Source organism: Lipotes vexillifer, unplaced genomic scaffold (genome assembly GCF_000442215.2).
Source record: "Lipotes vexillifer unplaced genomic scaffold, Lipotes_vexillifer_v1.1 scaffold382, whole genome shotgun sequence".
NCBI lineage: Eukaryota > Metazoa > Chordata > Mammalia > Artiodactyla > Lipotidae > Lipotes > Lipotes vexillifer.
Window position 1 is genome coordinate 10,975,725 of NW_006780611.1, and position 14,707 is coordinate 10,990,431.

Consider the following 14,707-nt stretch of genomic DNA (forward strand, 5'->3'; position numbering starts at 1 on the left):
AGAAGCGAGCCCTTGACCAGCTGCGGCTGGTGAAGCCCAAGCATGTGGGGAGTCCTGCTGGGGACTCCCCGGAGCAGCTGCTGCTGGAGCCCTGCTCAGGTGCGTGCACAGGTGTGAAGGTGCAGCCTGCGCTGCTCTCAGGTCCAGGAGTGTGCACATCTGGGTGTCCTTGGCCTTGGTGGTCCCTTTGTCCTGGAAGGGCCTGGGTTCCGGTGGGGGGCAGGGCCCATGCCAGGGGCCTGGTGGGAGATGGGCCACCAGGGTTGAGGGAGCTGTCTATGTCCAGGTGTGACTGTGGGTCTGGGTGAGTTTAGGGCACGCACGAGCACGGGCCTCTCCTTATCTGGCAAAGCACGCGTAGCTGTGTTTCTTGCCTTTGTGTGGTGGCAGGTGCCATGACGACCCCAGAGGGAGTTTCTGGAGGCAGGAGGGTGAGGCCTTGGGCCAGAGAAGCGAAGAGGGGCTGGGGGAGCCCGGATGAGGGAATAGCAATTCTGAGGGGCAAGGAGGAGAGGGTGGTTAGGGAAGACTTCCTGGAAGGGAGGTGGTTTGAACTGGGGCCTTCACGGATGAAGAGGAGTTTGTGTCAGGCAGAAGGCACAGCTTGTGCGAAGGCTCAGAGGCATGGCTGCACGTACTGTGTTTGGAGGACACTGAGTGCAGCAAGTGCATAACTCTGTCATGTGTGTGGCAGTGAGGAGAGAGGGGAGAGGGGAGGGGGGAGGGGGAGGGGGCCCCCGCCCCCCTGGGGACCTGGGAAAGCATGACCTGGGCTCTGAAAGGAGAGTTAACTGGGCCACCCCGGGGCATGCAAAGGCCCTGTGACTAGAGCTGCTGAGCTGTGAGGCAGGAATGGAGTCTGTTGTGCGGGGCCACGTGGCTCGCTGCTTCTCCGGCCCCGACAGGGCTGGCTTACCCACGTGGAGGGTGTGGCTTTCTTCCTGAGAGCTGTGGGGAGTCACTGGTGTGTTGAAAGCAGGGGACTTACAGGATCTGACCTCAGTTTTAAAGCGTCCCTGCAGCTGCTGAGAGGATAATGGCCTGTAGGGGGCAAGGGTGAGGCAAGGGATGGGGTGGTGCCTCCTGCGAGGGTCCCAGGCCCCAGCGAGGGAGGGGGCAGCTCTGCTGTGTGTAGGAGGAGCAGCAGGGCTTAGGAAGGGAAAAAAGTTAGGGGCCTTGAGAGCATCAAGGGGACTGGCTGCCCCAGGAAAGAGGGGCTGGGGCCCAGCCTGCACCCCCATCTCTTAGGAGTGTGCACATCTGGGTGTCCTTGGCCTTGGTGGTCCCTTTGTCCTGGAAGGGCCTGGGTTCCGGTGGGGGGCAGGGCCCATGCCAGGGGCCTGGTGGGAGATGGGCCACCAGGGTTGAGGGAGCTGTCTATGTCCAGGTGTGACTGTGGGTCTGGGTGAGTTTAGGGCACGCACGAGCACGGGCCTCTCCTTATCTGGCAAAGCACGCGTAGCTGTGTTTCTTGCCTTTGTGTGGTGGCAGGTGCCATGACGACCCCAGAGGGAGTTTCTGGAGGCAGGAGGGTGAGGCCTTGGGCCAGAGAAGCGAAGAGGGGCTGGGGGAGCCCGGATGAGGGAATAGCAATTCTGAGGGGCAAGGAGGAGAGGGTGGTTAGGGAAGACTTCCTGGAAGGGAGGTGGTTTGAACTGGGGCCTTCACGGATGAAGAGGAGTTTGTGTCAGGCAGAAGGCACAGCTTGTGCGAAGGCTCAGAGGCATGGCTGCACGTACTGTGTTTGGAGGACACTGAGTGCAGCAAGTGCATAACTCTGTCATGTGTGTGGCAGTGAGGAGAGAGGGGAGAGGGGAGGGGGGAGGGGGAGGGGGCCCCCGCCCCCCTGGGGACCTGGGAAAGCATGACCTGGGCTCTGAAAGGAGAGTTAACTGGGCCACCCCGGGGCATGCAAAGGCCCTGTGACTAGAGCTGCTGAGCTGTGAGGCAGGAATGGAGTCTGTTGTGCGGGGCCACGTGGCTCGCTGCTTCTCCGGCCCCGACAGGGCTGGCTTACCCACGTGGAGGGTGTGGCTTTCTTCCTGAGAGCTGTGGGGAGTCACTGGTGTGTTGAAAGCAGGGGACTTACAGGATCTGACCTCAGTTTTAAAGCGTCCCTGCAGCTGCTGAGAGGATAATGGCCTGTAGGGGGCAAGGGTGAGGCAAGGGATGGGGTGGTGCCTCCTGCGAGGGTCCCAGGCCCCAGCGAGGGAGGGGGCAGCTCTGCTGTGTGTAGGAGGAGCAGCAGGGCTTAGGAAGGGAAAAAAGTTAGGGGCCTTGAGAGCATCAAGGGGACTGGCTGCCCCAGGAAAGAGGGGCTGGGGCCCAGCCTGCACCCCCATCTCTTCACACCCCCTTCCCTGCCCAGAGCCAGAGCCGAGCCTCAAACCCTATAGCCTGGTACGGCCCCTGCTGGTTTCTGCCCTGCGGCCCGTGGTGCTCTTGCCTGAATGCCTGGCGCCCCGGCTCATCCGCAACCTCCTAGACCTGCCCAGTTCCCGGCTGGACTTCCAAGTGTGCCCAGCAGGTGAGCCTGCACGCCTGGAGAGGGGAGGGCTGGGTGGCACCCTGGGGCAGCCAGGCCCACTGGCCCTTCGTTCCTGCCTTTCCCTGCCTGCAGAAAGCCTCTCTGGGGAGGAACAGTGCACATCGTCAGCGCCCGGAGCCCCCAAGGCCCGACCTGCCACCCCTGGGCTGGGCAGCAGGATCCGTGCCATCCAGGAGTCTGTCGGGAAGGTAGGTGCTTGTGGTGGGGCCGGGGGGTGCCCTCTGGGCCCAAGAGCAGAGTCTGAGTGCACGCCTGTGCCGCTCAGTTGCAGAGTGACCCTGGGCAAGTCCCTTCCCTTCCGTGGGCCTGTTTCTTCACCTGTGAGATGGGTGGCCTGGGGCAGTCGACCTCATGTGGGTCACCCTGGAGAGTTTGGCTGATACATCTCACCTGTTTGTCTTTGCCTTCAAACTTGCCTCTTCCCTGGGAGCTGGGACTGCCCGCGTCAGCTCCATCCTACAGATAGGGAGGCTGAGGTCCAGTGGGGGGAAGTGACTTATTTCCCTGTGTCTTGGCCCTCCCCCTCCAGTTCTTTCCTTGTTGCCAAGGTCCCCCTGGACGCAGAAGCAGGACCCTGTAGGGGGCTGTGTTATGGGGCCCAGTCAGGGGGCAGGGAGCTTAGGGTCTCTGGCCTGAGAGTAAAATGTCGTCTTGACCCCCGGAGAAGAAACACTGCCTGTTGGAGCTGGGTGCTCGGGGCGTGCGGGAGCTGGTCCACAACGAGATCTACCCCATCGTCATCCACGTGGAGGTGACTGAGAAGAATGTCCGGGAAGTCAGGTGAGATGGGCCAGGAGGATGGGAAGGACCCGAGCGCTCCCTCCTCTTTGGGTGCCTGTGTCTCTCTCTCTGTCTCCCGCTGTCCGTCCTCTCTCTCTGACTCTCCTATCTTAGTCTGTCCCTCTCTCTCTGTCTCACTGTCCATCTTTATCCCCCACTCTGACCGCCGCCCACCTTCCTCTCTCTTGGCAGGGGTCTGCTGGGCCGGCCGGGCTGGCGGGACTCAGAGCTGCTGCGGCAATGCCGAGGCTCGGAGCAGGTGCTCTGGGGGCTGCCCTGCTCCTGGGTGCAGGTGGCGGCCCACGAGTGGGGCCACTCAGAGGAGCTGGCCAAGGTGGTGCGTGGCCGCATCCTGCAGGAGCAGGCCCGCCTCGTGTGGGTGGAGCGTGGCAGTGGCAGAGGCGGCAGTGGCAGCAGCAGCGAGGCCTGAGGAGTCCCCTCCGATGCCTGTGCGTTCCTCACGCACTTCAGAAACGGCCCCCAGCGGGGACCCTGGTGTGTGCAGTGGAGCTGGGTCCTCCCCATCCTGAGCCTTCCCAGACCTTGAGATGCTCGACGTGGGGCCCTTGGCTCTGGGCTCCGGGCTCTCTCACCCGGAGGAGCCCCCGGGGCAGAGCTCCCTCCCATCCCTGTACTTGCTGCTCTGGGCCTTCCCGTGGCCCCGTGTCTCCACGGACCCGTCTCGTGGGTCTCATGCACACGTCTGTGTCCCCTTCTTCGTCGCTCACCTTGGAGCATCTGCATTCTCACCCCTGTGCACTGGTTTGCACACCCAAGTTCCCATGGGGCTGGCTCGCGTCTGCCCCTCCCCCTGGCACACGAGGTCTCTGGGCTCCACAGCCCCTTCAGCTCACAGGAGCCCTGAGCCCATCATGAGTGGTGCCCACCCGTCCAGCTCACATCTCTTGTGTATACCTCCACGGGGGCATTGTGGCTTCCCGGGTCCACTGTCACCTGTGCCCCTCGTGTCTTCCGGTCACATGTGTGTCCGTGGTTCTCCCCTGTGTAAATATCATGCCCCCACCCCCGTGACCCTTGGGCACTGACCCGCGTGTGTTCCTGGTGAGCACGCCCAGGACCATGTTCTCACGGCGCCTGTACCCTGCCCTGCCTCCCGGAGGGAAGGCCGGGGAGGGGGCCGGCTGCCCCGTTACCAGAATGTACAGCTCGTAGATTTTTAACGGGCCTTTTTCACTTAGAAGCTGCACATTATGGAGCATTAAACAGTTTGTCATAGAAGCTGATGGCCTTTTGCTTGCTTGCATCCCTGGCCCGGGGCCCCCTTTCCATCCCCCGACTTGTGGCCACCACGAGCTCAGGTTGATACCACCTTTCAGGTTCCCACTCTCCCGTGGGGAGGGTCAGATTTCGCTCCCGACTCATCCCGGAGCTGCCTGCCATCTGTGCTGGCATCACCTTACCTGGCCCGGAATGACTGGAGGAGGGCCCCACAGATGGGCCACCCCTGCGCTCAGCTCTGCTCGTGTCTGATCATCAAAGGAGTGTCCCCTGGAGTGAGGATGCCAAGCCAGCAGGCTGTGGTCTTAGGCTAAGGGGCCCAGCTGCTGAATCCAGGGGACTAAGGGCAAACCCTCAGTGTATTACCAGGTCCCTGAAACTGCTTCACTGGACAGGATGGTCACCTCCAATGGGAGAAATCTAGGTGGACTTACTGTAGGAGGTGCTGCTTGAGCTTGCATTGTAGGATTCCTTTCCTCAGGAAGCACCTATTGGACTTACACGCCTATATGTTCTTGGTCGTCCTGTGACTGTCCTCAGTGGCAGTGATGAATTTGGGCAGAGGCTCCTGGGAGGTTTAGGGGGAGTCGGTGTACTAGGTGGAGGGAGCCTCAAGAGCAAAGGCTCAGAGGCAGAAAATGGGTTGAGGTTGGCCACCTGGGGAGTGGTGGGAAATGAGGCTGAGAAGTCCAAGTCCAGGGGTCGGGGGCTGCCTAAATTTGAGGTCAGGCTCAGACGCCAACTCCGCAAAGCCTGCCTGATTCTCCCGGCCCTTGGGAATTCTCCTGGGCCACGCCATGCTCTGCTTTGTGGCAGGATGGTGGGTCTCTGTGGGTGGCTCTGGGCTCCCTCGCTGTGGAGACTGGGTCATGCTCATTTGGGTAAACAAACCTCCCCACTTGCTTGCTGTGTGCCTGGCCTAGTGCTTGGTCTATGGACATATGAGTCTGGGTGAAGATGCAAGAGCCCAGCAGCTGGTCCCATCTTAGGTGCCCTTTCTATGGGGGTGGAGAAGCCCACCAATCCTTTAATTTTCACCAAGTCTTATTTTTGTCCCCATCTGACAAATGAAAGTAAAGTTCAGAGAGGTGAAGTAACTTGCCCAGAGTCACACAGCTAGGGAGTGCCCCAATCAGGATTCGAGCCCTGGTTTGTGTGGCATGAAGCATGGGCTCATCCCTTGGTGATGCCATTCTGAGAAGACAGGCTGTGAAGGGACCTGGCACAGGGCTGGCCCATAGAACGGTGACTCAAAAGGGTTGCTTTTCCTTTCCTCTCCCTCTATGGGGCTAATGCAATTCACCAGCTATCTGGTACTTTCTTGTGTTTAATTAACAAATATTGATTGAGCTCCTACCATGTCCCAGGCACTGTTCTAGGCACTGGGGATTCAGTGAATAAACAGAAATCCCTGCTCTGATATTCTCATGAGGAAGACAGACAATAACTAAAGTAGACAGGATGTTGGAAGATGAAAAGTGCTATGGAGAAAACACAGCAGAAAAAGGGGCCTGCTGCGAAGGACGGGGGAGAAGGGATTCCAATTTAAATAAAGTGGTCTGGGAAGGCTTCATATAGAAGACATTTTTGTGTAAACTTGAAAGAGGTGAGGGTGAGGTGTATGGATCTCTAGGGAGAGACCCAGGCAGGAACAGCATGTGCAAAAGTCCTGAGGTGGGTGTGTCCCTGAACTGGCCAGAAGCCCACTGGGTCTGGAGTGAAGAAGCAAGGGGAAGATGGTAGGAGATGGGGTTGGAGGTAACAGGGCCCCCTTTACACAGGGCCTGTAGGCTGGTGTCTGATCTTTGACTTTTGTTCTGAGGGAGATGGGAGCCATCAGGGTTCTAGCGGAGGGAGGACAAGATATGAGTGACCTTGTACAAAACAAGACGGAGGTGGTAGCTGCAGAAGGTCCTGTCCACTGGCCTGGCTGGGAGAGAGGCAGCAATAAAGACTGCTGAGCAAGATGGGCTGCACTGGGCCACAGCAGGACAGGCACCCTCAGGGGCCTCTGGTGGGCCAGATGAGGGCCAGCGACCTGGGTTCTACCTGGCTCTGTGGCTGAGCTGCTGGATCATCTTAGATCATTCTGAACCTTATGTGCCCAGCTATGAACTGGAAATAATTCTAACACTGTTGTGAAGACCAGAGGAGCTGAGCTAACTACTGTGGGAGCCCCAGAGGCTGGGAGGCTTCCTGGAGGAGGGAACCCTTGAGCTGAGCCTTGAAGTCCAAATAGAATTAAGCCTGGTGGAAGGAACGTGGGTGAGGATGGTGGCGGCTGGGGAAGAGCATCCAGGGCGAGGGACAGCGTGAGCAAAAGCTGGGAGGCTGGACACCAGAAGATACTGGGTATTGAATGAGCTTAGCCGGGGGTCGCTGGGGAGTGGGAAGGCTGGAGGGCCCCTCCCTTCCATCTGGCATGGAGGGGTTGTTGTTGCCCCCACCCCCCCCTGCAGCAGCTGGCAGGGCCGGGCTGTCCCTTCTGCCGGTGACACTTTTTCAGCCACCTCTGGGATCCCCTGGGCCGGCCCCGCCCCTGGGCTGCCCTGGAGGCAGGGGGCGGGGCCAGGCGCCCCAGAGCCGGCAGTGGGAGGGCGGGCCCGGGAGCAGGTGGAGGGCTGGCGGCGGCGGCGGCAGCGGGGCTGCCATGGCTCGGCCTCCGGGTCCAGAGCACCGACTCCCACCTCTCCCCTCCTGGCCTGGCCCCCATGCCTGGCAGACCTTTGCCTTTGCCGGGGCTCCCGCCTGACCAGCCTCCCCTCCCCGTCTGATTGGGATTTGGGGGCTGAGCCATCTGGGGTCCCAGGGCCAATGCAGTGCCGGCTCCTCCGGGGCCTGGCTGGAGTCCTCCTCACCCTTCTGTGCATGGGGCTCCTCTCCCTACGGTACTACGCAAGCCCATCCCCGCAGGGCGTGCCGGAGACCCCCGGGCTGAGCCCGCCAAGCCCTCGTCCCCCGGAGCTGCAGCTGCACGACGTCTTCATCGCAGTCAAGACAACCCGGGCCTTCCACCGCTCCCGCCTGGAGCTGCTGCTCGACACGTGGGTCTCCAGGACCAGGGAACAGGTGACAAGCGGGTGACTGTGGGCCCCAGGAGTGGCCTCTGGTCTGAGGGACTCACAGAGGAGTTTCTACCGAGCTGGGGTCCCTGGCGGCCTCGAGGGAGAAGCTGCTCACCCACCTGCCCCACCTGGGCTGTCTTCTTGCTCCTTCCTGGGAGGATCGGGGGCTCCTGCGGCCCTGACTGTGTCCCTTGCTGGCCCCGGAGCCAGGTGCTTCTCAGGCCCACTGCTTCGTTTCTTGTGGGGCCAGGCGGGGCCCCTACCCTGGGCTCTTGGGTCCCTTCTGGGGGGTGGTCCCTCTATTCCCTGGTTGTCCTGGCACAGGTTTCGTTCCTGCCCACCCTGGCCCAGCCTGGCATCGGGGGCAATGGGGGGTGTTGGGCAGCTGCGACAGAGGCCCCCGAGAGGTCCTGACTCCGACATGCGCCCAGGCCAGGCCGCCCCCTTTCCAGGCCCTGGGTGCTGTCCTCCTGCCCTGGCTGTGAGCATGGAGCACAGGGACTGAGCCGCTGAAGAGGGGACAGTCTGGGGGAGGGGGGCCTGTTTGGGGAGAGCGGCAGGGGGGCATCCTTTCAGAATTCCTGACAGCCCCTGCCCCCACGCCTCTGCTGCCCAGGGTGTGCCCAGGGCGGTGGCGCCTCACCTCCTGTGCTCCATTTCCTGTGGGGCGCTTTCCGAGCGAGGGAGGTGGGGTGTGTGCTGTGATGGTGGTGGCTGAGGTAGTGGTGGGCAGAGGTCTGCCTGGCACGTGGCATTGTGTGTGTGTGTGTGTGTGTGTGTGTGTGTGTGTGTACACCCGCGTGCATGCTCACCTGCACGGAGCCAGTGTCAGTGTTAGATGTGCCGTGACAAGAGGCGTGTGTGCCACAGGGCTGCGTGGCTTCTGTCGTTCTGGGGAGGTGGCTCTGACACGCCGAGTCCCTCCTGGCTCTTCCCCTCCTCACATCCAGTGCCCTCCTCAAGCAAAGTCAGTGATTCGGGGGTGCTGGGAGTCATCCCTGGGGGAGGTGGAGAGGCAGATTCTCACACACACACACACACACACACACACACACACACACACACACACTGTCCCCACTTTGGCTCAGTGGAAGTGACGAGCCTTCGGAGGGGGTGGGGGGCTCCTGGAGACCAAGGAGGGGGGAGGTGGTGCCTGGAAGAGGCCAGGACCCCTGGGGAGGGGGCACCCCTGCCCTGATTTCCTAGCACCTTGGATTAACCCTTTCCTTGCTGTACCCCCAGCACCCCAGGCTCTTCCCTGGGGCTCTGCACAGCTTCTCATCTTGGGCAGATTCTGGTTCCACTTGCGGAAGCCGCCAAGCCTGGCCCTGCCCGCAGACCTTCCTGTTTATGGTGCTGTGTCTGTGTGTACCCGGGAGCATGGCCTCACGTGGTCAGAGGCCCTTTCCTGTCTCGTCTTGATCACTATGGTGGTGTGCTTGCTCCGGATGAGGAAACTGAGGCCAGAGAGGAGGAAGTGCTTGCCCCGAAGGCCTGAGCGGGCAGAGCCCAGTAGGACCCGGCTGCCATCTCCCGCTGGGGCCCCTCCTTCTCTGCTGAGACCTGGGATCCCAGAGCTGCCTAGTCACTTGGGCCTCCAGCCTGGGTGTCCGGGCCTGGCAGGACCAGGCCGGCAGAGGAGAGGCAAGCAGCCCCCCGCTGTGCCCTGAGCTCAATCCCAGATGCTAACCAGGCAGCCAGAGGGAGTACCTGCCAGCTGCTCAGCATCTAAGTGACAGCATATCGGGTGCATCACTCTATGGAACCTTCACAATAACCTCAGTGGTAGGTATTGATATTCTCAGTTTACAGGTGAGGAAACTGAGCAGGGTTAAGCAGAGGTAGGAGATGAATTCACTCAGTTGGACACTCCCACTCCCCCCACCCCTGCCCCTAGCACAAGGGGCAGAGTCTAGAAATCTTGTCCTTTAAGGCAGGGTTGAAAAAAGGAAAGATACTCAGAGGAAGACGAGAGGAGACAGAGAGACCCACTCTTGCCACTGCATCTGGGCCCCCTTCGTTTCCACCCTATGGCTCATCTCTTCCTGTGACCTTGGCCAAGGCCTTCCACCGTTCAGCCTCAACTTCCCCAGACCCAGGAGGGTCTCGGAGCCTCTTTCAGCTCTGCTATCAGCAGCGGTCCTGAGCTGGTTAACTCCAGGGCTGGGCACCCGCCCCAGCTGGTTAAGGCAGCCGGGTGGCAGGTGGGCCTTTGTGGCAGCGAGCTGGGGCGTGTGGGGCCTTTGTCCCAGGCAAAGGGGGTGGGCTCGGGGGAGGCACGTTTTGTGATTCAGGGGGGGTCTTCCTCTTCCCCGCAGTCCTCGAGGAGGGCGGGTGGGGGATGGGGGGAGGAACAATGGCCCCACATCTCCCCTCCTCTGCAGCAGATGGCCTCCGGCCACCCCTCCCCTGACCCCAGCAGGCTGTCTGTCCCTTTGTTCTCCCGCGAGGTTTTAACCATTGTCAGAGTCCCTCCTTGAACAAATCAAATGCAACCTTCAGCTCAGAGGAAACTGCCCACCGCTCTGTGCCAACCTCAGGATTCCCGGGGACCGAAACACCAGCCTCATGCACCCTGCTCAGCCCCTGGGCCCTGCTGTGGGGACCCCTCCCTTCCGCCTCCCCCCACCGATTCATTCACAGGCATTCCCTGGCCCATTTGGCCCACGCTCCAGACTTGAGAGAGTCCCGCTATCTGGGTGACTGTTGGCAAAATTTGCCAGGGAGCAGAGCAAGAAAGGTCGGACTTATTTTACAGCCTCCCCTGGGGGCTGTGTTGAAAACAGACTTGGGGTGGGGCAGGACAGAGCAGGGAGAGCAGGGAAAAGGTGACTGCAGCAAAACGGGCAGGAGGTGACGAGGGTGGGCTGGACCGAGGGCTGGCCGTGGAGGCTGGAGGGAGAGGGTGCACCCTGGTCCGTTTGAAAGTTGGGTGGCCAGAATTTGTTGACAGACTGGATGTGGGTGTGAGAGAAAGAGAGGAGGCACGGTGACCCCAAGGTGTTGGGTTCCAGCAAGATGGGGAAGAGTGAGAGGAGCCCAGGTCCGGGGGTGCTTGGGTGCTCGGTGTTCTCGCCCTCCGTCTGAGGTGCCCGCTAGACCCCCAGGGAAAAGTCTGGCTGTAGTGGGAGTTGAGGGCGGGGAGAGGTCCAGGCTAGGCTCAAATCCTAGCTCTCCTGCCAACCGCACCACCTTTTGCTCCATCACTTAGCTTCCGTTTTGCCATCTGCGAAGGGGACAGATCATAACACCTGTCTGGAGGTTTAGTGAGGTCATGGGGGACCAGGTGTATGAATGCTGTTGGTGGGTCACCTCTCCTACCTGGGAGATGTGTAAGGGCCCTGACACTTGCACAGGGAGTTTGCGTGGCTGTGAAAGTCGTGACCGTCTCCCTAAGTAGTTTGGTGTCCTAGTGTGTGGGTCTGTCTACTGAACAAGTGTTTAGGGTTCTGTATATGTGGAGGGGCCAAGCGGGACTGTGATGTGTGTGTGATGTGATGTGTGTGTGTGATGTGTGTGCGTGATGTGATGTGTGTGTTATGTGATGTGTGATGTGTTTGTGTGTGATGTGTGTGTGATGTGATATGTGATGTGTGTGTGATGTGACGTGTGATGTGTGTGTGTGATGTGATGTGTGATGTGATGTGTGTGTGATGTGATGTATGTGATGTGATGTGTGTGATGTGTGTGTGATGTGATGTGTGTGTGATGTGTGTTATGTGATGTGTTTGTGTGTGTGTGACGTCATGTGTGATGTGTGTGATGTGATGTGTGCGTGTGATGTGTGTGTGATGTGATATGTGTGTTATGTGATGTGTGATGTGTTTGTGTGTGTGTGATGTGTGTGACATGATGTGTGATGTGATGTGTGATGTGTGATGTGTGTGATGTGATGTGTGATGTGTGTGTGTGATGTGTGATGTGTTATGTGATGTGTGATGTTTGTGATGTATGTGTGTGACGTGATGTGTGAAGTGTGTGATGTGATGTGTGATGTGTGTGTGTGAAGTGTGTGATGTGATGTGTGATGTGTGTGTGATTTGTGTGTGATGTGATGTGTGATGTGTGTGTAATGTGTGTGTGTGATGTGATGTGTCTGTGCTGTGTGTTGTGTGATGTGATGTGTGTGATGTGTGTGTTATGTGATGTGTGATGTTTGTGATGTATGTGTGTGACGTGATGTGTGAAGTGTGTGATGTGATGTGTGATGTGTGTGTGATGTGATGTGTGTGTGATGTGTGTGTGATTTGTGTGTGATGTGATGTGTGATGTGTGTGTAATGTGTGTGTGTGATGTGATGTGTCTGTGCTGTGTGTTGTGTGATGTGATGTGTGTGATGTGTGTGTTATGTGATGTGTGATGTTTGTGATGTATGTGTGTGACGTGATGTGTGAAGTGTGTGATGTGATGTGTGATGTGTGTGTGATGTGTGTGTGATGTGTGTGTGATGTGATTGTGTGATGTGATGTGTGATTTGTGTGTGATGTGATGTGTGTGATGTGATGTGTGTGTGATGTGATGTGTGTGTGCTGTGTGTTATGTGATGTGATGTGTGTGTGCTGTGTGTTATGTGATGTGTGTGTGATGTGATGTGTGATGTGTGTGTGATGTGATGTGTGTGTGATGTGTGTGTGATGTGATGTGTGTGATGTGATGTGTGTGTGATGTGTGTGTGATGTGTGTGTGTGATGTGTGTGTGATGTGATGTGTGTGATGTGATGTGTGATGTGATGTGTGTGATGTGATGTGTGTGTGTGTGATGTGATGTGTGTGTGATGTGATGTGTGTATTATGTGATGTTTGTGTGTGTGTGACGTCATGTGTGATGTGTGTGTGATGTGATGTGTGATGTGTGTTTGTGATGTGATGTGTGCGTGTGATGTGTGTGTGATGTGTGTGTGTGATGTGATATGTGTGTTATGTGATGTGTGATGTGTTTGTGTGTGTGTGATGTGTGTGACATGATGTATGATGTGATGTGTGATGTGTGTGATGTGATGTGTGATGTGTGTGTGTGATGTGTTATGTGATGTGTGATGTTTGTGATGTATGTGTGTGTGATGTGTGTGTTGATGTGATGTGTGTTATGTGATGTGTGTGTGTGATATGTGATGTGTGTGTGTGATGTGATGTGTGTGTGCTGTGTGTTATGTGATGTGTGTGTGATGTGATGTGTGTGATGTGTGTTGTGATGTGTGTGATGTGTGATGTGTGTGTTATGTGATGTGTGATGTTTGTGATGTATGTGTGTGACGTGATGTGTGGTGTGTGATGTGATGTGTGATGTGTGTGATGTGTGATGTGTGTGTGATGTGATGTGTGTGTGTGTGATGTGATGTGTGTGTGATGTGTGTGTGTGATGTGTGATGTGTGTGTGTGTGATGTGATGTGTGTGTGTGTGTGTGATGTGATGTGTGTGTGATGTGTGTGTGATGTGATGTGTGTGATGTGTGTGTGTGATGTGTGTGATGTGTGTGTGATGTGATGTGTGTATGATGTGTGTGTGATGTGATGTGTGTGTGTGTGTGTGTGTGTGTGTGTGTGTGTGGTTGATGACGGTGTGATTCTGCTAAGGGTGTGTGACTCTGGTAGGGACGCTGTGGGTGCTGGTCTGTAAGGGGGCTGAGTGTGAGACTGATGGGCTGGTGTATACCATGAAGTTGTACAAAAGCTGGGTTGTGTGTGTTGTATGGGGGGGGGTTGGGTAGTTGAGAAAGTCATGTTGTCCTAAAGGAGCGTGTGACTGTGAGAGGGGTGTGTGTCCATCACTGAAGGAGGACAGAGGTGTGCCATGTGTGTATCCACCTGGACTTATCTGTGGTGGGCTGTGGGCTGCCCGGGACTCTCCTTGGCCAACCCCAGTCCTGATTCCTTTCTCCTTCCTAGACGTTCATCTTCACCGACAGCCTGGATGAAGGCCTCCAGGAGAGACTGGGTAACTCTGGGTGGGTTGGGGGCCACTTGGCTGTTGCCAGGGAAAGCTGGGGTGGCTGTCGCCTGGCCTGGGGTTCCCCAGGAAACAGGGCTGCCCACCCTTGTCACACGGGGATTCCCCTTTTGCCCAGGAGGGGAGCAGGCTTCTTCCCTGGAAACGGGTGTGGGTGTCGGGAGGGACTGTGCTAGACAAGACCCTGGACACCTGGGTCCCAGCCCAGCCTGCTGTCCATTAGCTCCGGGGTCCTGGGCAGGTCAGCCCCCCCGACCTCAGCTTCCCCATATGTAAAATGGGACTGGATGCACTGCTCCAGGCTTTCTGAGGCCCCGCCTTGCCCTGCATGCTCACACTGTGTAGGGCTGTTGGGAGGAGCTGGGCAGAGGCCCCTGACCTGTCCTCCCTTCTTCAGGGTCCCACCTCGTGGTCACCAACTGCTCTGCAGAGCACAGCCACCCTGCCCTGTCCTGCAAGATGGCTGCTGAGTTTGATGCCTTCTTGGCCAGCGGACTGAGGTGAGTTCACCTTGGTCTTTGGGGGCAGGCGTGACCTTTGCCTCAGGCCAGTTCCTAAATGAGGTGCCTTGTCAAAAAAGTAAGGTTGTCTGGGCCCTGTGAATTTAATCACATGTAGGGCCTGCTGGGGTCTCTCTCTGGACAGACAGATGGGATTCAAATTCTGCTGTTCACTGGCTGTGTGACCTTGGGCAAGTGTCTTAACCTTCCTGAGTCTTGGCTCCCACCTGTGAAGTGGGCACAACTTCCTCATGAGCTTACACCAGACGCTGCCTGGCACAGAACACACCAGTGCCTTCAGTGTTAGCCTCCCCCACCCCATAAGTCTGTTGACTGATTATGAGGGCGCAGGACAGAGTCTGGCTGGCTGGCAGCCCTTGGGAACCCCCTCCAAGTTCACTGTCCCGCATTCCATCCCCACAGGTGGTTCTGTCATGTGGATGACGACAACTATCTGAACCCGAGGGCGCTGCTGAAGCTGCTAAAAACCTTCCCGTGGACCCGCGACGTCTACATCGGCCGGCCCAGCCTGAACCGGCCTATCCACGCTTCTGAGCCGCAGCCCAACAACCGCACGGTCGGTTTCCTCGCTGCCTCCTTTGCGCATTGGCCGCTGAGCCCGGGGGCG

At 58.1% G+C, this 14,707-nt stretch overlaps 2 protein-coding genes across 3 annotated transcripts in view; both read left to right on the forward strand.

Moving 5' to 3' along the window:
* CARD10 (caspase recruitment domain family member 10) overlaps positions 1 to 3,758 on the forward strand; it is a 26,353-nt gene extending 22,595 nt beyond the window's left edge. Inside the window, exons 16-20 of the mRNA XM_007454057.1 lie at positions 6 to 99; positions 2,369 to 2,527; positions 2,621 to 2,736; positions 3,216 to 3,328; positions 3,521 to 3,758. Of these exons, the coding sequence (XP_007454119.1) occupies positions 6 to 99; positions 2,369 to 2,527; positions 2,621 to 2,736; positions 3,216 to 3,328; positions 3,521 to 3,758 (720 nt within the window). The remainder of the gene's footprint in view (positions 1 to 5; positions 100 to 2,368; positions 2,528 to 2,620; positions 2,737 to 3,215; positions 3,329 to 3,520) is intronic.
* Positions 3,759 to 7,132: 3,374 nt separating this feature from the next.
* The window catches only part of MFNG (MFNG O-fucosylpeptide 3-beta-N-acetylglucosaminyltransferase), a 16,728-nt gene continuing 9,153 nt past the window's right edge, over positions 7,133 to 14,707 (forward strand). The window contains exons 1-4 of one of the 2 annotated variants that reach the window (XM_007454058.1): positions 7,133 to 7,636; positions 13,519 to 13,567; positions 13,977 to 14,079; positions 14,503 to 14,656. In XM_007454058.1, the coding sequence (XP_007454120.1) occupies positions 7,382 to 7,636; positions 13,519 to 13,567; positions 13,977 to 14,079; positions 14,503 to 14,656 (561 nt within the window). In that variant the 5' untranslated portion in view covers positions 7,133 to 7,381. Of the gene's footprint in view, positions 7,644 to 13,518; positions 13,568 to 13,976; positions 14,080 to 14,502; positions 14,657 to 14,707 lie in introns of both variants that reach the window. The other variant, XM_007454059.1, reaches the window with a different exon arrangement.